This window comes from Malania oleifera, chromosome 7 (genome assembly GCF_029873635.1).
Source record: "Malania oleifera isolate guangnan ecotype guangnan chromosome 7, ASM2987363v1, whole genome shotgun sequence".
Taxonomy (NCBI): domain Eukaryota; kingdom Viridiplantae; phylum Streptophyta; class Magnoliopsida; order Santalales; family Ximeniaceae; genus Malania; species Malania oleifera.
The window spans coordinates 71,952,196-71,974,592 of NC_080423.1; the positions used below are offsets into that span (position 1 = coordinate 71,952,196).

General features: G+C 35.1%; 2 protein-coding genes across 2 annotated transcripts; one reads left to right on the forward strand and one right to left on the reverse strand.

Moving 5' to 3' along the window:
• The first annotated feature begins 2,906 nt into the window (after positions 1-2,906).
• On the forward strand, positions 2,907-4,026 carry LOC131160366 (pathogenesis-related protein 1C). The gene has a single exon (XM_058115987.1). It carries the CDS (start codon positions 3,087-3,089, stop codon positions 3,726-3,728), a length of 642 nt encoding a protein of 213 aa, XP_057971970.1. The 5' UTR covers positions 2,907-3,086; the 3' UTR covers positions 3,729-4,026.
• A 166-nt stretch (positions 4,027-4,192) lies between these two features.
• Positions 4,193-15,007, reverse strand: LOC131160364 (protein ALUMINUM SENSITIVE 3-like). The gene is made up of 3 exons (XM_058115986.1): positions 14,501-15,007; positions 11,890-12,135; positions 4,193-4,885 (listed from the first exon to the last, which is right to left on the reverse strand). The coding sequence occupies exons 1-3, from the start codon at positions 14,732-14,734 to the stop codon at positions 4,571-4,573; spliced, it is 795 nt and encodes a 264-aa protein (XP_057971969.1). The 5' UTR covers positions 14,735-15,007; the 3' UTR covers positions 4,193-4,570.
• Between the last annotated feature and the right edge of the window lie 7,390 nt (positions 15,008-22,397).

Genomic DNA, 22,397 nt, shown 5'->3' on the forward strand with positions numbered 1-22,397 from the left:
GAGATTCACACACATTCACAAGCAATCACAGAGATTCACACACAGCACAGGTGAGAGAAATCAAAGAGATTTGATTGAGAGAGGAGAGGACAAAGTCAAATAGAAAATCGAGAGAAGGCTAAGAGTTTGGATCATGGCCTGAAAGAGTTTCAAGGCAAAGATTCAGGGTCAAAGGCTTGAGGAACAATAAAGTAAAAGACTAGGAGTAGAAAGGATCAGAAAATAAGTGACTTTGGACAAGAAGACTGGAGGAATTGAAGACCTAAGGTTGGCTTTGTTTTTTTTTTAATGTTTGGCTCTATTTTTCATGTTTAATAATATAATGCAAAAATCATTCTGAAATTGACCCATTAAACCGAAGTTGTCCCGTTAACTTGACCCATTAAACTGGATCCAACCCACTTTGACCAGTGACCCTAATGACTTGAGACCCAGGTTCATTTTGGACTTGGGTCCCCAATGACCCTAATGACTTGAGACCCAGGTCCATTTTGGACTTGGGTCCATTAACCCTTGATTCTGCTTTCAGCCCAAAGATAACCCAAAGCCCAAATAGGTTAGGCCCAAGTCCGTCTTCAATTTTTTTATTTTTTTTTTAAAAGGGTGACAAGCCAAAAGCCCAAATCCTAGTTAAAATCCCAAAGCCTAAACCCCAATTTTAAAAAATCCAAAAACCCAAAAGCTCAAACCTTAGTTAACAAGCCAAAAGCCTAAAGCCCAGACCTTAGTTAATCTACTTAAGCCCAAATCCCATATTGGGTTCAGACTAGCTCATTGAATATTAAAGCCTAGGATTTTAAACTAAGTTGGGTCTAGACCAATTAGTTGACCTAACCCATTCAAACTTATCAGCCAAAGCCCAAGCCCAAAGCCCTAGTATCTAATCCAATTAGACTTCGGCCCAGTCACGGGCCATGCCCAAACATTCGAACTAGCCCAATCACTGGTCAAACCCAATTAGGCCTAACTTGAGCCTCTCAACCTAACCTAACTTGAGCCCCTCAACCTAACCTAACTTAACTTGAGCCCCTCAACCTAACCTAACCTTACTCGAACCCTCCCCCCAGGCCCAGATTAAACGCTAACCCAACCTAGCCCCAACTCGGGTCATTTGACTCAACCTCGTCGTCCTCCTTGGACAACCATAAACTATAAGAAATTCTACCAAGAAAAATAGAAAAATGGAGCAGATAAAGACCAAAAGAAAAATAAAAAGGAAATAAGAAATAATGGAGAGGGTAGACTTATCTTTGAGGTTCCTTGCGATCGAGGTACAACCATAGGGCAAAAAGCTTGACCTTCGTATTCTCCAGTGCCTGCTAAAAAGAGAAAATAAAAGAAGATTAAATAATAGCAGAGAATAGAGAAGAGAAACAGAAGAGACACGAGCGAGAGAAGGTAGAGAGGAAACCAAGAATAGAAGAGAAAATAGAGGTAGAGAGAGAGATCTAGGAGAGAATGGGAATTGGAATCAAAAAAGAAAGAGAGTCTATGAGAGCAAGAAAGAAAAGAGAAAGAAACAAATGGAGAAACAAAGAAGAACGGAGAGAGGGAGAGAGAGTTGCGAAGAACAAAGGATGAGAAAGAGAGGAGAGAGAAATGAAATGGGAGAAATGAGGAGATAGAGAGGGAAAAAAATTTATATGGGGGTTAATGGGACACATGTCACAGTTCATACGACGACACGTGGTGCAATTAGAGTTGTTTCTTTTAAGGGGCAACATGGAGCGATCCTCACCGTCCAATTTGTGTTTTCTCAAGAAAATCAAATTACTATCAAGTCAACAATTTGTGATTCCATGTCAAAAATTTTGGGCCACTCAAGATCTGCCACATAACAGATAACGTCACGCTGGAAATTATTTTTGTGAACTGTCGGTTTACTTATTTTTGTTTAAATTATTTTTAAAATTAATTTTAAATTTTTACAAATATGGAAAAATCAAAGAAAAATTAGGGAAAAAAAAAAGTTAGGAAAATTATTTTGAAAATAAGAAAAATAGTTGAGTTATTTTGACTCAAATAAAATAAAATGGAAAATAAAAATACCTAAAAATTAAAAAAATATGGGAATATTTTTAAATATTCTCTTGCTTAAAATATGATGATTTTACTTGATTTTTTTGTGTGTGCGTCTCAATAATTTAATAAAGGGTAAAGAGATATTTCAGATCTCATTTATATTAGTTTTGAGAGAAATTTATCTAACAAAATCCTCCTATTTAAAAGTTTTATTGAACATTCTTAAATCATACCGTAGTTATTATTTTTTTAAAAAAGTTTTATTCATTCATTTATTTGTTTGTTTGTTTTAAAAGAGTTGATAAAAAATTATTAAATTTAATTTATGAATAATTCATGATTAAATTGGCGTCGTTCCTAAAACGTGTACACAAGGATTGCTGACGCATTCTCCTCGCTAATGATTCAGAGGTGATGCGATTGTAGGCATGGGCGGTAGCCGTAGGCGCATCACGGTTTTCAAAAGCCACAAGGAATTTGGAGAGCTGTATGGAGTGGGAAGGGATGAACGAACAGTAGCATTGGGAAAAAAGGGAGCCAAATACACCAAACGGACTCATTTTAGCTATGGGATTATTAAGGAGGAAACCGGCACAATGTGTTTTGGGATCCTAATATATTTCGTTGCCTTGTCAAAATAAAACAAGATTCATCACTAATAATTATATTGGTTCTGAAATTTTGTGATGGATTTAAAATATTTTTTTTCAAATACTAAATTATATTTACAATTAATAAATAAACATATAACGAAAATATAATTCATGCAATCATCTCTTTATTAATTAAAAATTTTAAAAAATAACTAAAGTTTGAATAAACCGTTTTATTTTTCCTTTGGTTTGTTTAAAAATAGCAATGAACTAACCATTTCAAGCGTTCGGAAAAGATTAAAAAAGAAACCAGCTAAGAGGACGTAATTTGCGTGGTTATCAATTGACCAGCGCAACTGCCTCTCTCCTTACCATCACCATTCCAAATGTCCCAAATAAATACCTCTCCCTCCACCTCTTGCTGCAGCCGCTACCCCCGTCAGCGGCTGAAGGTGGGATCCAACCGTCGCAATGTCATCGCCCGCCGGAGCCCCCACCCTCCTCCCCTTACTCATCTCCGCCATCTCTCTCCTCCTCTTAACCGTCACCGTGGCCGCACAAGGGCCGCTACCGCCGCCGCCCGCCACCTCAGCACAATCTCCCGTCAGCCCTGCGCCGCCGAACCCTAATGGCAGCGCCGGGAACTTGACCGCTGCTGTCCGCGGCTTCGCACCTTCGCGCGAGTTCTTAGTCGCTCACAACAAGGTACGGGCGTCCGTAGGGGAGCGGCCGCTGCGGTGGGACCGTGCGGTCGCCAGGCACGCGCGGGATTGGGCCGCTCGCCGCGCGGCGGACTGCCAGATGAAGCACTCGTACGGTAAGTACGGTGAGAACCTGTTCTGGGGCAGTAGGGACCACTGGACCCCAACCGAGATCGTGCAATCCTGGGCGAGCGAGGACAAGTACTACAACGCGCAGAATAACGCGTGCGCTGACCGCAAGATGTGCGGCCACTACACCCAGGTGGTGTGGAAGGACACCGCGCGTTTAGGGTGCGCGGCGGTGAAGTGTGCGAGCGGTGGAATGTTCGCGATCTGCTCCTACGACCCGCCTGGGAATTACATGGACGAAAGCCCGTTCAGCCCCTCCAACCAGACTCACGCCGGAAATTAATCCGCCGCAGCGATTGCCATCGACGCCGGTGTCTCCGCCGCCGCCGACTGCGTCAACGGGATCGGGCGCGCAGCCGGCAATGCATCCGCAAGGAGCGGGGAAGGCGTGAAGGATTGGAAGGGTTTGTGGGTTGTCTATTGGGCGCTGAGCTTTGGCCAAGGGTTTATGAATAGAATGAAATTAATTATTAATTTATTTAATTTATTTTTTATATTAAGTATCAAAATTTTATGCTATGATCGGTGTGTTATTCCTGAATCAATATTTCATGAATAAAATGTAATATTAATTTGTTAAAGTTTTTTAGGAGAATATTCTGACTATATCTAATAATTTTAACTGGATTAAATTTTTTAAATAAAAAATTACAATATATGGGGAGACTTTTTGTTGGAGATAAGTGATAAATAAATACTGGGTAAGTTTTTCCTTTTTGATTTTCTCTCATCCCAAACAGAAGTTGATGACAAGCATAACATGGTTTCTCTCGTGCATATATTGTGAGAAAGACAAGAAAGTACCATATTTGCTAATTGAACACATACAACTTCCAAGCGCTTCACATGCCAACCATAGGGTCACCTCCTGGCCTGCAAGTACAATCAAGCAACCATCTTTCGCAGTACTCACTCCCAGCCCAGAGAAATTCCAGCAGCTCCTTTAGTCTAGATATTCAGGGTGAATATTTCATCACTTCAAAAGCAGAGTAATTCAGTGCAAAATATACAATTCCATATGGTTTGCATGAGATGGCGGCCGGGCCTCAAGATTTATATTGCCCGTGCTCTATGCCATCATGCGATAGTTTCGATCACATAAGGAGTAATTAACGACTCAAAACTTCAATCCAAGCAGAAGACTTTGGTTTCTAACTGGTAGGCCTTGGTGAAGAAGGCAGGCCAACAAAGGTACGTCGACATGATGCTGCTAACAGTTGATGCCCCGATGAGCATATTCATCACTACGATCTGCAGTTGGATGGCCTCGAGAGGGGAAGCTCCTCCCATTATAAGGCCAGTCATTGCACCAGGAAGAGAGATGAGGCCTACTGTCTTGGCATTATCCAGGACTGGGGAAAGTGCGATAACCAGAGCCCTTTTCACCTGCTGGAGGGTGGCCTGCCGCGGAGTTGCTCCAAGGGCCAATGCTGTCTCCACCTACAAACAGAGTTAAAAGATCCAATCAACCCGGCATTTCATCAATGGGAAATTTTCATTACTGCAAATGACTCACATTTGGGAACTGCAAATAATAATGATTCCCATAGTAAATTACACAAATCCCTTCAGTGAATAATTCCTCAAGTTTCAACTTCAGCTTTGATGGGATCATGAACAAGGACTTGAACCTTGTTCAATGTAAAATACCCCACGTGAATGATATGGATTCCACATTAAGGGTATATGCCCATATCTTAAAGGATATTGAATGAATGTATTTATGGGTTAACATGAAAGAATTAGCTTAGAATTAATGAGATATTTATGGCTGAAAGTTTGAAGGGTATTCCTATATTATATATATGCGTGTATATATATATATATATATTAGCTATTGTTATGGGGAGTAGTTGTAAGGGCAAGCAAATCAAGCTACGCAAAGGAAAAGAGAGATAGCGAAGAGAAAGGAAAAGCTAAGTTCATAAGCTCTAAGGGTTAGCTGAATGGTGATGTTGGCTACAAAGTAAAAGAAAGGAAGAAGAAAGACATAGGAAATTGTCATTTCTCTGTCTCTACTCTCTGATCATCAGAAAATCCTATAAATCTATTGAAGGAAAGAAAGAAATTGAAAAAACAGTGGGAGAAACGATTTTTTTAAATTCTCCGGGTGTTCTTCTTGATAGGTTCGATATGGCTGATTCTGGTGTGTAAAGTTTATAGTTTATGATTTGTTTATTTTCCGCATAACAAGTTATTGATGTGAAGTTCATGATAATTGAAGATCCTGTTGGCTGTTATTTTTAAAAGTTTTCTAACATGTGGTATCAGAGACATGGTTGAAATTATCATAATCTTCCTTCCATGATGAAGATCGTTTCTTTTAACCCCATACAATCTTGTTATGGGTTCGTATAGATGTTCATGATATTTTCTAGAATCAAATTGAAAAAATTCATATGATAAATGATTACTGAAAATATATGTGATAGTTGATGGATTTATGGGGATTTTTTGTTGATCTAAAAATTTTCTTACATGTGGACCGTCGATGGTTTTCCCCTGTATAGTGATATTAAAGTAGGGTTGCTGAATGATATGCATACAAATAATTTTATTATAACTTGATTAATAATGGAACACTCACATGTTATGCATGCATAAGCTAAAGAATTTTACATGAAAGTAAGTAAAATTCTTATATTGGGGAATTGATTATTTGCTGTAAATTATGGATAAATCTTTGCTAAGTAAGGTATCAGTCAATGTTTTTATTATGGTTAGTATGTTGTCATTAAAGTGATCTTACTGAGAAAAGTTGATTGAAATATAATCTAGCAAAGAATAATAACAAAATGTTTATTTGATTATTATGGCTAGCCCAAGGGTGCATCAACTTTCAAATAATCATTGAGTTAATCGGAATAATTGAAAGAATGATAGTGAGATTGGGATGTCTGCCCAAAGGTGATAGACCAGTTGAACTTTATAAAGGTTATCAATTATGTCTGGGTGAATGAAAATCACTATTAAAAGTACATGTAAAGGGTTAGTATATTGCATAAGTTGATCCAAAGATTGAACGCAATTTACTAATGAAAAGTTTAAACTCAAAGCATTAATGTAGTGAGCATTTTGTGTTATTGCAGTGTCTGTTCCTGTTTCATTGCATTCGCTGGCTTCTTCTATTATGATCTTCAATGGGACAAATTTCTCTGATTGGAATGAGCAAATTCAGTTTCACCTTAGTGTTCTGGATCTGGACTTAGCTCTGTGAATGGATAAGTCGGCTGCTAATACTGATGCAAGCAGTTCAGAACAGCGAGCTTTGTATAAGTCATGGGAAAGATCGAATAGATTAAGTATTATATTTATGCGAATGTGTATAGAAAATAACATTAAATTAACACTCCATCAACTAGATAATGCAAAGGAATATCTTAAGGCAATGGAGGATAGATTTCATTCAGGTGATAAGTCCCATGCAGGAAGGCTAATAGCTGAACTGACCACAATGAAATTTGATGGTAGTAAAGAATGAATAAACATGTCCTTGATATGACTAATATGGCTGCTAGACTTAATACTCTGTGAATGAATGTTGATGAAAGCTTCCTTGTTCAGTTTATTTTGAACTTTTGCCTCCTCAGTACGGTCCTTTTCAGATTCACTATAACACCATTAAAGAAAAATGGAATGTGAATGAATTGGCAAGCATGTTAGTTCAAGAAGAGGCAAGACTCAAACAACAAGGACAACATTCAATTAATGTCATGAGTCATGCAGTTGGAAGTAAGGGAAATAAATCAAAGAAAGTTTTAAAGATAGATCCATTGAAGGTGGCGGGTACTTCGTATGGTGGTGAGGCTCGCAAGAAGGAACATTATGGACCGAAGTATTACTTTTGTCGTGGCTATGGGCATTTAAAGAAAAGTTGCCTGAAACATAAAGCATGGTTCGAAAAGAAATGGATACCTTATGATCTAGAGCATAAAGGAAAATGAACACATTATAGTCTAGGGGAATGGAAATCAAGTGCCCGTTATGCGTGTTAGAATTGTTCGATTGTATCTAGAATCGGGTCATTATTTAGACATATTTGATACTTTTTATGTTCCAAATATTTGTAAGAACTTAATTTCCATGTCCAGATTAGACAATAATGGTTATGGTCTATACTTTGAACATAAAGGTTTTCATATTACGAAAGATAATTTGTGTTGGCTCTGGTGTTTTGTATGAGAGGTTATATAAATTTAATCTTAATGAAAAGTTTGCTGAAACATTCCTCACTTTGCATCAAAATGTTGGAACTAAACGTAGTAGAATTAATGAAAATTTCTCTTCCTTGCGGCATAAAAGACTCGGTCATATATCCAAGGAAAGAATGGAGAGATTAGTAAAAGATGGGGTTCTCACAAACTTTGATTTTACTGATTTCGATGTATGTATTGATTGCATTAAAGGAAAGCAAACTAAAATACAAAGAAAAAAGCCACAAGAAGTGAAAATCTATTGGAAATTGTTCATGCTGATATATGTGGACCTTTTGACTCACCATCTTTAGGTAGAGAAAAGTATTTTATCACCTTTATTGATGATTTTTCACGGTATGGCTATATCTATTTGTTGCATGAAAAGTCTCAGGCAATAGATGTTTTAAAGGCATATGTTGCTAAACTAGAGCGACAATTAGATAAGAAGGTGAAAATCATTAAATCTAACAGAGGTGGTGAGTATTATGGTAGGTATGATGGGATTAAACAATATCCAGGACCATTTGCTAAATTCTTAGAACAGCATGGTATTTGTGCTCAGTACACAATGCCGGGTACGCCTCAACAGAATGGTGTGGCTGAAAGGCGAAACCGTACTCTTATGAAAATGGTTAGGAGTATGTTGAGTAATTCCTCAGTACCCATTTCATTATGGATGGAAGCCCTTAAAACAGCAGTGTATGTGCTCAATCGAGTTCCTAGTAAGGCAATTCAGAAAACTCCTTTTGAATTGTGGATGGGAAGAAAACCGAGTTTAAGGCACTTTCATGTTTGGGGTTGTCCAGCAGAGATTAGAGTTTGTAATCCAAATGAAAGTAAATTGGATTCTAAGACTATGAGTGGGTACTTTATTGGATACCCAGAAAAGTCTAAAGGGTAGAGGTTTTATTGCCCTAACCATAATATCATAATAGTAGAAACCAATAATGCAAAGTTCCTTGAAAATGGTAAAATTAGTAGAAGTGATATATCACGAAATGTGGTCATTAAAGAAATTCAGGTTCCTACACCGGTATCTAAACCTTTGACAGACATTGCTGTTCCTTTAGTTGTTGAAAGGCATGATAGCACTGAATAACAATCTAATGATATATCACTTCGTAATGAAAATGTCACCATTGAGCCAATTGCAAAACAATCACAAGAAATAGTATCAAGGAGATCTCAAAGACTAAGGAAACCAACTATTTCTAATAATTATCTAATATATTTGCAAGAGACTGATTATCATTTAGGAACTATAAAGGATTCGGTTACGTTTTCACTAGCCATTAAAAGTGATGATTCTGAAAAGTGGATCAATGCCATAAATGATGAGTTGAAATCTATGGAACAGAATAAAGTCTGAGACATCGTTGATTTGCCTTATGGGTTTAAAACAGTTGGGTGTAAATGGGTCTCTAAGACCAAACACGACTATAATGGCAACATTGAACGATATAAAGCTAGACTTATAGCAAAGGGTTTCACTCAAAGGGAAGGTATTAATTATAAAGAGATGTTTTCTCCTGTGTCTGAAAAGAACTCTTTTAGAATCATAATGGCTTTGGTGGCTCATTTCAATTTAGAGTTGCACCAAATGGATGTGAAAACTGCTTTTCTAAATGTGAATTTAGATGAAAAGGTATATATGGATCTTCTCAAAAGTTTAATGATCGAAGGAAATGACCACATGGTTTGCAAATTAAAGAAATCAATATATGGACTTAAACAAGCTTCCAGTCAATGGTATTTTAAGTTTCATGATACCATCACAACTTTTGGTTTTAAGGAAAACACCGTTAATTGGTATATATATCTAAAGGTCAGTGGGAGCAAGTTTATCTTTCTGATTCTATATGTTGATGATATTTTACTTGCCAGTAATGATTTTGGCTTATTGAATGATACCAAGAGATTTCTTTCTATGAACTTTGAAATGAAAGATATGGGTGAGGCAACTTATGTGATTGGAATTGAAATATTCTGGGTCAGATCACTTAAACTGCTAGGATTGTATCAGAAAGGATATATCAATAAAGTTCTAGAAAGATTTCATATGGCTGATTGTAAACCAACTCCAGCTCCTATTTGTAAAGGGGACAAGTTCAGGGCAAAAGATTGTCCACAGAATGAATTAGAAAAGAAAAGTATGGAAAATATTTTTTTTGCATCTATTGTTGGGAGTTTGACGTATGTGCAGACTTGTACGAGACTAGATATTAGTTTTGCAGTTGGGATGCTCGGGAGATACCAAAGTAATCCTGGAATGGAGCATTGGAAAGCTACAAAGAAAGTCTTGAGGTACTTAAAAGGAACTAAATATTGTATGCTCACATATAGGAGAACAGATCAATTGGAGGTGGTTGGCTACTCCGATTCAAATTTTGCTAGATGCGTTGATAGTCGAAAGTCAACGTATGGTTATTTGTTTTTATTAAATAGAGTAATATCATGGAAACGCGCCAAACAAACTATCATAGCAGCATCTACTAAGGAAGCTAAATTTGTAGCGTGCTTTGAGGCCATGATTTAGGCTTTGTGGTTGCGGAACTTTATCTCAAGACTTGGGATTGTCGATAGTATAGCCAAGCCGCTGAAAATTTATTGTGATAATTCTGTAGCAGTCATTTTCTCCAAAAACGACAAATACTCTAATGGCGCTAAGCATATAGAGCTCAAGTATTTGGCCGTTAAGGAGGAAGTTTAGAAACAGACAGTGCTTATAGAACATATAAGAACTAAGCTCATGATAGCAAATCCTTTAACGAAGGGATTGACGCCAAAGGTATTTAAAGAACATGCTGATCACATGAGTCTTTATTGTAATCCTTGATGTATGATAGTGGATCTTTATAGTTTGTTCTATAGCATGTATAATGATATCAATAAAAGTGTTTCTGAGCATTATTTTTGTTTGTCATCATTTACGTAATTATGGAAGATGGATTATTGTTAAACAGAAATGGTTTTTGACAAAGACATTACAGTGACAGTATGGTAACTTCCTATTATGGATCATAGTTAAGTAGTTTATTAGTATTGTAGTACATGGAAGAGAAGATGTCGCTCTAATGATATTTACTGTCATAACTCGTGCTAATGGGTTGCTTAATTATGATATTATGGTAATCTCATTGAAAAAATATAAATAAGCTAACGTTTTGTGCACATTATGGTCATTTGTTAATCCATATTAATATCATTCATATGGGCCAAGTGGGAGAATCTAGGATATATATATATCCCAAAAGATATGTCCCACATGAATGGATATTGAATGAATGTATTTATGGGTTAACATAAAAGGATTAGCTTAGAATTAATGAGATATTTATGACTGGAAGTTTAAAGGGTATTCCTATATTATATATATATATATAGCTATTGTTATGGGGAGTAGTTGTAAGGGCAAGCAAACATCAAGTTAGGCTAAGGAAAAGAGAGCTAAAGAAGAGAAAAGAAAAGCTAAGTTCTTAAGCTCTAAGGGTTAGCTAAATAGTGATGTTGGCTGCAAGGTAAAAGAAAGGAAGAAGAAAGACATATAGGAAATTGTCCTCTCTCTGCCTCTACTCTATGATCATTAGGAAATCTCATAAATCTGTTAAAGGAAAGAAAGAGATTGAGGAAAAGTGGGAGAAACGATTTCTTCGAATTCTCTGGGTGTTCTTTTTGATAGGTTCAATATGACTGATTTCGGTATGTAAAGTTTATAATTTATGATTTATTTATTTTCCGCATAAAAAGTTCAGAAGTGAAGTTCATGATAATTAAAGATCTTATTGGCTATTATTTCTAAAAGTTTTCTAACATGTTCATCATGTAATTTCAAGCATAAACTATAACAATTAAAACTCAAGGAGAAAGTCCAACTTAGTCTAACTTCGGAGACTTGTGGCAATTTACCCAATATCATAAAAACAAAAAGGGTAAAATTTTATTTTGGTGGGGGTTCAGCAATGATCACCAAAGATGGTGCATAATATATATGGACATACTTCAATTTTGAGATTTCTATTGAATATTCATTATGTTAATGAATATGCTAATACTCAATAAGATTAGGTTACATGAAGCTTGTTCAAAATTCCAGGTCAGATAATTCACAAAAAGGGTTATCCATAAAAGGAAACGAGGGTTCAATGACAGGAAAATAAATGAAATTCAAAATATCAGCTGCGAAGTGCAATCTAATAACATAGTTAGTGAATTAGTACTCCCATAATTTCATTCGGATTGGGGACTAACCAGGTTCATTTGTATCTTGATATCATCTCTTACTCTTTTCATCGTAACCCCAGTTACTGTCATTGCATTCCCAACCATCATTCCTGCGACAGGAATTATGTATCGTGGAGTGAAAGGGAAAACGTGCAGCATAATGAGCATCGTCATGGTCACTGAGGTTCCAGCCAGGATGGAAACTCCAGCAACATACTTCCCACGGGGAACGTGTTTAGCACGTTGACCAGCTGTATAACCAGCAACAGAGACCTGAAGACAGACACAAAGAAAGGCAACTAAATAAAATGAACTTCTAGTTAACCACACCAATACCAGTGACTAGTAACAAAAATGAAGGAATCAGTGGTAGTGAAATTGACATCTTTCAGCAGTACTGTGAAAAAGACAGTAAAATAAAATTACTTTAGCTCAAAGATAGGATTTCACTACTAAGATGTTTATTGCCTCTTCCTAAGTAACCCAAGAAGGTAATTTAAATTTAGCACTAAAAGTGACAGAAAGCATAAGAACTATGACCAGCATTTTTAATTTTTAATGATGTTGACCTTAAGCATGCTACTTGTGAAGAATCCCTCATGCTCATTATGCACAACACAGATGTATCTCTGTTCGAGACACATTCTCTGCACATTGATTTCTGTTTGAGCCCGTAGCCAGAAGATACATCTCTGAATTCTAGACTGATCATCACCCTCAAAGAAGCTAAGAAGTTTGTTGAATTCAAATGTGGAAGTGGGACATTGTTATCAGCTTTATTTTTTTTGAAAATTACCATCACTTTCCTTAATTTTGATGAAAACAGTGAACAAATGCGGACTCACAATGACTGGCTTCAGAGAGTAGCCCCTAGGCCAGCACTTTCAACTGATATGCATGGATTGGTATTAAGCTGCAAGTGGTCTCATGGATCTGAATAGAAAAGTGCTTTCGACTCATAAAGACTGACACAGATTGGTATATTAAAGTCCAAGTGCTCACACAGTCCTGACTAGCAAACTCCTTGAAAGTTGCTCTCATGGTGCAAAGAAATTCACTGTTTAAATTTTATAAAAGTATGCTCCTGCTGTTTGCACACAATACCACAATAAAATAAGCTTTAAATTTCATGAATTCCCTTGTATCTTCATAAACAAGGCACTTCAAGAGAGTCCCGACTCTTCCTTGATGCTATGCTTCAAAGCCTGGCAGTGTCAATGTACAACTTAAGCATGCAATGAGGCCTATAAAAGAATATTCATAGAAATTTGCTCATATAAACGAATGTTGTTCAACAAGCAGAATAATAAACCCATTTTTTTCATTGTTCAATTGAAGGGTAGTCGGGCAAATTAGTATATGTGGGTTTCAGATTCAACACCCAAACTGAATTAACAATAATTCAGGATTTGGGTACAAGGTTGTGTTTGAGACCATGAATTTCAAGCCTCAAATTTCGAATTTTGTGAATTTAGACAAAACTCAATACAATTCTGTATTTCAGAGTCAACACCCAAACTGAATTAACACTAATTCAGGATTTGGGTACAAGGTTGTGTTTGAGACCACGAATTTCAAACCTCAAATTTGGATTTTTGTGAATTTAGACAAAACTCCATACAATTCTGTATTTCAGATTCAATACCCAAACTGAATTAACACTAATTCAGGATTTGGGTACAAGGTTGTGATTGAGACCACGAATTTCAAGTCTCAAATTTGGATTTTTGTGAATTTGGATAAAACTCAATACAATTCTATACTGCATTTTTTTTTTTTTACCGAAATTTACACAATCCCAACTTCAAGCTCTCAATCAATATAGGGTAGAAGTGGACAAATTTGATTTCCATTACAAATTCCCTTCAACCTTTATTAGTGATTGATTTGGTTTGGTTCTAATTAAGAAAGTTAAAAGACAAAGTAAAGGAAAACAGACGGAAAGTGATTGAAAATGGACACTTTAAGAAATTATTTAGGCTTTTCCTCATTCTAGAGATCCATTTTCCTCCATTCTTCCGAGATTCAAACAGCCCTTGAGTTAAAAAATTTCAAACTAACCACAAAAATGAATAATTCAAACAAGTTGCGACTGCAGTGTCACTAAACGAGGTCAGGTCTGTTTGTACTAATAATTAAAAAATAAAATAATATTATTTTAATAAGCAACAAGGTTGATTAATTAGAAAACAGGGTAACTGATGCGCGATCATGGGCCTTACAGGTTTCTTTATCATTGTTCATATTATTCCCCCCAAGAAACATATATATATATATATATATATATATATATATATTTGTTTATGATTATTTTTTTAACATCAAGAGACGCAAAAAGAAATAAAAATTATAAAATTTCACCCACCCACGACCCTTTTTCTCTTTCCAAAAGGGGAAAACAAGAAAAGAAAGCATTGTCGTGTGATGATGGATTACGAACCCTGGTACATAACAGTGTTCCTTCAAATCAGTTTTTGGAAAATCCTAATTTTTTTATATTAAAAAAAAATTTGATGATCATTCTTGAACCTTTTTTTTTTTTTTTTTTTGTGGTTTCCCGAAAGAGGGTATTGAACCGGATCAAACGTGAAATTAAGCAATTATGTAAAAGATGAAGAGAGGAAAAGGGAAGACGAACCATGAAAAGGTAAGCCAGAAGGATCCAGAGAGCATTGCCCTGGGAGAAAATGAACTGGAGAACGAAACCAATGATGGAGAGTTGAAGAAACGCCCTGCAAATGGAGTAAATCATTTCGCTCTCCAAGCCCAGCTTCTGCAAATAGGAGAGGACCACCGCCATGAGCACCACCGCGAGCGCCGCCACAGGCTTCACCATCCCCCGCAGGAACTCCACCATCCACCCAAGATCCATGACCACTCACTTTTTCTCCAGAAACCCAAAGTCCTCTGCTCTGATTCAACTTGACAAAGCTAAGTCAGTTGGTTATGTATAAATATATATATATACATATGATGACTGATGAGGAGAAGATTTCACTTCACCAAGGCGGCATGCACGGGATAGTGACGTTGAAGGCAAGAGAGGGAGAGGAGAGAACCCGCCTTCCCCTGATGGGCATGGCCTCGTTGTACACTTATTTGTACTTGGAAGGGGCCTAGATAAACCATTTGGCTCCATTACAGTGAATTATTATTTTGACTTTTGACTTACTTAGAGGATAAGAAGTTATAAGTAAATTTTTTTTTTTTTTTTAAAGGTATAATTCCAAATTGATACAAAGAAACTTTTACTAAAAAATTATGTTTGTGACTTATCAAGAATAGTTGCATGACAGTTATCAAGAATTTTTATTTTAAAAAAAGAAAAAAAGAAAGAAATGTATTTACATTATATTTTTCCTTTACTTTTAATTAATATTTAAAAATTTTAATATGAAAATATTTTTAAAAAAAAACAATGCTAATCATGCATATAATTAAAGTTTTTCCATGATTTTCTGTGCATTTTAGCTTTTTACCCATTTTCCTCCATATCCAAAAAAAATTAAAAATTATAATGCCTTCTTTTTCTAATGTTTTTAAATTTTCATATGGGCCTTAAGTGAATAAATATATAATATCATTTTCAAGATAATTGAAAAAATCTCCTTTCTAATAGTATTTGTATTAAGATTTTGTTTGGCAGTACAAATTTCAAATAAAATAATTTTATATAATTGTGTCCGATTCTACAAAAATTTTAAAAATATAATATATGAAATTCAAACTCTTAAATATTGGATAAGTATGGATCAATGAAAGGTCTCAAATAAAATAATTGTGATGAGATTACTTTTATGATTACCACTAAAATGTAATATTAAATATTTAATTGAAAATTCATTTAATTAGGAAAATCAATTAATTTGGATTCTATTTAAACATGAACAATTTTGGATGAGATAATCAAAATTAGAGACTTTGATATATTTTTAGAAAATTTTGGACCTTTTCATTGGCCTTCTTCATTTAAAATGTGTTGAAATTTTTATAAATTTAAATTAATAATAATAATAATAATAGTAATAATAATAATTATTATTATTATTATAATAAATTCGTATTCGTAAAGACTAAATCTAACATTTTAACGCCAAACGTTGGACCCCACAACCAAAAAAGGGGTTCGTCCGGATCAACCTTCCCCAGGTGAGGCCGGCCCAAATAAATAAATAAAACAATATAACAATTATAATATATAAATATTAAGATATAAAATCTGTGCTTCAGAGATCAGACGGAGAGAATCACTTGATAGCCGCGTGAATTGCGGATTCTGGTGATAAGGCTTAGCACCGCCCGCCCGTACGTACCCTCTCATACGAAAGGTAACTCCCTCTCTCTCTCCACGTGTCCTCGTGGCTTCCACCAGCCAATAGCCGCGCAACTACTCGTTCCCAAAAATTCATGCGGGACCCACCCGATTTGAAAACATTAATCATATTTAGTAAATTTTTATTCTTAATCATATTTAATATAAAGAGAACAAAATTTTTAAAATTTGATTTATTTTCTTTTTTCTTTTCTTTTTTTTTTCTCAAATAAAATATTTAACTTATACAAAACCCTAGCAATTATGTTAAATAAATTGTTATTTTCTTATTTACTCGTAGCAACTTAGTCTCATCCTGAATCTCACATCTATAAAGGGGTCGTTTGGCATTACTGTCAAAAATTAGAAAAACAAAAACCAAAAATCAGAAATAGAAATTAAAAATTATAAACTAACAACATGTTTAGTTAACATTTATAAAATTCATACAAATTAAAAACTTAATTACAATGCACATTTTCATCTTTAAATCTAAATATTTATAAAAATATAATTAAAATAATAAAATTGCAAATAATACATAAAAAATTATTATAATAAAAATAAAATTTATTATAATCATTTTACTTAATTGTTCTACTTTCAAAATTTACTTTACAATAAAAATTTTATTGGACATGACAATTGAAAAATAGTAAAAGTATTTTGTAATTAGCTTTATTCTTATTTTTTAAAAATTTATGTATATTTTTATTTTAATTATATTTAAATTCATATGAATATTTAATTTTTATTTTAATTTAAAAATGTATAAAATGAATTGTTTAATCCAAAAAAAACTATTTATGGATATTAAAATTTCTAGCAATAGGTTGCCAAAATAACTAAAAATTATAAAATCTAATTTTTAGTTTTCTGACAAACAACTAAAAACTTGTAACAGAAACAAAAAACAAAAAATAAAAACAAACGTGTCTTGATAATTTATTTTTTTATTGTAAAGAAATAGATATAGAAAATAGAAAATAATAACGATACTAAATAGACCTAAGATTTTTACTTAGGATTGTGTGTAGTTTAAGAAAGACACAATTTTCTGACCAAGTTTATTTGGACAAAAAAAAAAAGACTCAAAGCGAAGTTGAAAATATTTGAATTTGTTTAGATCATTTTGGTAATCAGATATTTTAGGTTTAGTTAACAATTTAATGATCATTTTGTATAATTGTCAAAATTACAAAAAATAAAAACTAGAAACTAAAAGTAAAAACTAAAACTAAAAACATGTTTGGTAAAGATGTTTTTAGAAATCAAAATACAAGATAGTTGAAAGAATCTCCTTTCTAATAGTATTTGTATTAAGATTGTGTTTGGTGGTACAGATTTCAAGTAGAAATTTAAATTTATATATATTTAGATAAAATTTTATATAATTGCATACAATGCTTTGTGCAATTCTACAAAAATTTCAAAAATGTAATATATGAAATTTGAAATCTTAAATATTGGGTTAGTATATATCAATGAAAGGTCTCAAATAAGATAATAGTGTTGGGTTTGCTTTTATGATTACCACTAAGATGTGTTGGAGTGTGTGACTCATATTGAGTAAACACATATGCAAAGAAAGCATGGTGAGGAGAATGAAAAAAAAGAAAGTTGGGTCATAGGAAGAAATATTCGATGGTTTGGTCGACAATTACATCGACGGTTTAGTATTGGGAAGAAACCAAAGACATTTTGTTTGAAACCATCAACGGTTTCAGTCTTAGTAAGAAACCATCAACGGTTTTGTTTGGTACTATTTTTGAATTTTAAATTGGGAATATCAATAGGTTAGGGATTTAGAGAGAAATCCTTCGAGCATTGATACAAGGGTATTTGAGGAACTTCTTAATCCCTTTGTACGTGTAGGGTTTGCATATATACGATATTGTAACCCTGGTTTTTTATGATAGTGAATATTAGCCGCTGCTTGCTCTCGTGAACGTAAGCACATTTCCGAACCACGTTAATTTTTGTGTCATCATTATTTATTTTATTTCCTTATTATTTGTGCGTTATTGTGTTTCTGTATTGTTCATCGTTGGTTGTTGCATTGCAAGATCCGAATTTGTTTCTATTGCGCATTAATTTGCACAACAAATTGGTATAAAGTTATTAGTTACGATGGTTAGTGTTAGAATTGGGGTATTCTAAAGAGGGGGGGTGAATTGGAATTTTAAACTTTTTTCCTAGGTTAAATCAGAAATCAATATGATTTGACTACCTAGGGTCTTTCTATACAATCCCAAATGCGCAAGTAAATATAATGCACAGAGATTTAAATCATGCACATCATTCACACCATAACATACACGTGCGGTAAATATAAAGTGTAGAAATATAAACAAACACACAATATGATATCGGGGTTCGGCCAACTGTGCCTACGTCCCCGCCTTTATCTCGCAAACCCGAGGATTCCACTAATAGCTCACTCAACAGGTGGAGCAGCACCGATTACAACCAGGTCAATTAGCATAGGGCTGACCTCAACCTATACGCCTTAACAGGATGGCGCACCTAACTTTCCTAATTGGGTCTAAGCCAATCTAGGACTATTTCAAAGGGCTAATCTCCCTCTTCAGGCCCGTGCTTGGAAATACAACAAATTTAAAATACAATACTGTAACGACCTGATCCTTAACTCAAATTTTTTTTTTATTACCATAACATTTATCATGCTCTGATACCATTCTGGATTAAACCTAATCATCAACCTAAGGAGTGAGAAGCAGAAATCAAATAAATATAGCCATATATAATTATATACAATACCAGAGTGCTAACATGTTTCTCAAAATATACATATATGACTATTTTCCTCAGAATACCCTCAACTGGCCAAGATTATACAAAAATACTCCAAAAACATACTCACTGTCTACTGACAGGACAGTACTAAAGCCCCTCTATCTGCAAACCTGGTCTGCTCGCTTACTTGGATCTCCTGAAAAATGTTAAAGTAATTGGGATGAGTCAACGCTCAGTAAGATGAAATATGCTATTGCTAGTGTGTGACAAATGAGTTACAATACTATGAAAATATGTTGCTATAAAAATCATGTATAACTGAACCTGTAAATACAGTACAAGTAATAGAAACCACCCCCATTTTCATGTTACTTAACATATATGTATTTTAAGTTTCTACTTAAAATACTTCTAATATAAATAAGTATACTTTCTGTCTCTGTAAATATGTACATACATAATAGTAACTGAAAACTTCCATGTGGATAACTGTGTGTCATGATTTAACCCCTCATGACAGGGTTGTGTGGCCCGTAGGCGGGATCTACCCTGGCTGGCCGATCAGGGTAAACCACTATACTCCCTCAGTCTGATCTGCCCTCTTCAACCCATATCTGATGGGGAGCCTGTTCACGTCAGAGCACTATACGATCAACCTACTACCACGTATTATCTGAATAGGTGGTTGCACTCTGTAAACTATATGTAGCTACGGTACCGTGCTCTGTATGGTCCAACAGGGTCTGATACTATATAATACATCTTTATATACAACTATCTGATTTACCGTGATTCTGAAATAACTGTATTTACCATGACAATGAAATAAACTGTAACTGTGTCAACTGTATTTCTGAACTAAACTGTAATTTGTAGGTCATGGTATTGGAAATTGTATAATCATAGTACTGAAAACTACATAATCATGGTACTGAAAACTATATAATCATGGTACTAAAAACTGTGTAATCATGGTATTCTGTGATTACTATAAAACATAACCACTGGCTGTTTATTCTGTAAAACATATCCTGAACATACTGTAAAACATGTTTCTTTACTCAAGCCACACGGTAATTTTGAGCATATTATACATAAATGATAAATTGTATAAATTTCTATCGTGAATAATCATCTGATAAAAACGTATAGTTTATACTGAAACGTAGTAAAATTGCCTAGTATAGCATATTTCCCTTACCTGATTCCTGCTAAAATCTCCCTACTGAGATGGGTCCTACACCCGCAGGGTTCTCCACTCAACACCCTGAAAATCATATATCCCAGAACAAAATATCACTATTTCTACGTTGACAGCATTTTCTACAACTACTAAAAAACCAAATTCCGAATGAAAGACCTTACCCTGGATTTGGGATGAATTTCAACTTTGTCCCACCGACGATCCGCTCTGACAGACTTGCAGAGAACTCCACCAAGAGTGTCGTGGTGGCCTCAAATCGTCGATCCGATGATTGACGGGGCCGAAATCGAAGAGAGAAGGGGTAATCATAGGAGAGAGAGAGGAGAGGGTTTGTGGCCAAATTTCTACGATTAAAATCAGTTTAGGGCTATTTATACTGCGGGATTCGTCGACGAACCACGTCACCTCATCGACGAGTCATGTAGAAAGTTTGTCGAAGAACCTACACCCTCGTCGACGAATTTCAGACATCCCAAAAATCCTCTCTTGGTATCTTCTCGTCGACGAGATGGGACCTCGTCAACGAGATCCTAAAGAACCCTCGTCGACGAAACCCTGGTGTTCGTCGACGAGATCCTGAAGAACCCTCGTCAACGAAACCCCTGTGTTCCATTTCCCTCCCTTTTATTATTAAAATACTATTATTCTTCAGGTCACTACAAATACAATGGTACAGTGATTATGCTTTCATGTAAAGCAAATATGTACCAGTTACGCGCAATCACATACACCACACAATGATTTAATATGTAAGCTCAGTGTAGTTTAATATTTCAACTCTCAAAATATATTTGCTATCTATGTAATCAGTGCCTGAGAGTGCAATCACGATAATCTTTGTATCACAAGATGTATTCAATCTAAGTGCTCAAACAAAGATATTAACCAATCAATGAATATTGCAACAAAGATTTTTACAATACAAACAAATACCTCTTCAAAGATTTATCACAATAAAACACACTAGATATTTGAAAGTGATTTGAAAAGAGTTTTTGCAACCAAAATCAAATACAAGCTTCTCAAGATATTGCAATGACGATGCAATACTCAGAAGCTCAAGTGAAGTCTTCTTAGGATAAACTTATTGATAAAGTCTCCTAAGAGCACTTAAGGTCTTGCTTCCAATCAAAATAATATCAATCAAGCATAAACTTAAAAGAGCAAACCTTATGGAACAACCACACTTAAATCACACTTACAAGGATGTTTAAGTAGTGAGATCAAGTAAGAATAAGTGCTGGATGCTCAAAAATGAGTATTATAGATCTTGGAAATTTCAAAGGATTTCTCCTAATCAATATTGCTAATCCCATACTAATTTGCACAAATGATCTCATATATATAGACATGGGAAGAGTTATGACTATTAGGGACCTATTGGGTATTATTAGGAAAGTTTTAAACCATTTTAATATAATTAACCCTATTTAAAATATTTAACCACGGTAAAAAATTTAAGGCAACCCAAGAGACCCGATCGACCAGAAGACTTTCGGTCGGTTGACCGAAGTTCATATGGCTCGGTCGACTGGGCCAATTTTGAACTTCAGGGTCGGTCGACCAGGAAGGGCAATTTTTCAAAATGGCGCAGTTTGGTCGACTAGGGTGAAAATGAACTACCTAGTCAGTCGATCAGACCGTTCGGTTCCCACACATGGGAACTCGGTCGACCAAGTTGGTGTAGTTTAAAAAGGTCTCAGTTGACTAGGAAGTCAAATTGTTGACTTCAAGGTGTTTCGATTGACCAGGGTCAAATGCACTATCATGGCTCGGTCGACCGAATTGTGGTCAACCGATTGACCCAGACTGGATTCGATCGATCGGGGGTAGAATGAACTGCATGTGCCGGTCGATCGAAAGTGTGTAAAGTGTGCATTTTGTTCCTGTTTTAATTCACAATCACCCTATTCAAGTGTCTAACACATATAAGTGCAATGGTGGGTGTCTTAGGTCTTTTCTAGGTCCAGCTTTAGTTGTGTTTGAGTTCTGAGCTTACCTATTAGACCATGCACGTGGGGTGTGTGATTATTACAAGTAAACACCCTAATTTACTATTACAAACCAATTACATGAATGAATTATATATTACAACACAATGAGATATGGTCTTCAATATTCACTGGCTTTATGTGCATCTTGATCTTGATGAGTGAGGCTCCTGCACATGATCTCATATACCCATTAGATATTGTGAGTATTTGTCATAATCAAAACCGAACGTGACTTATAAGGTCAACAGTTAGGATTTCTTCTGCGAAG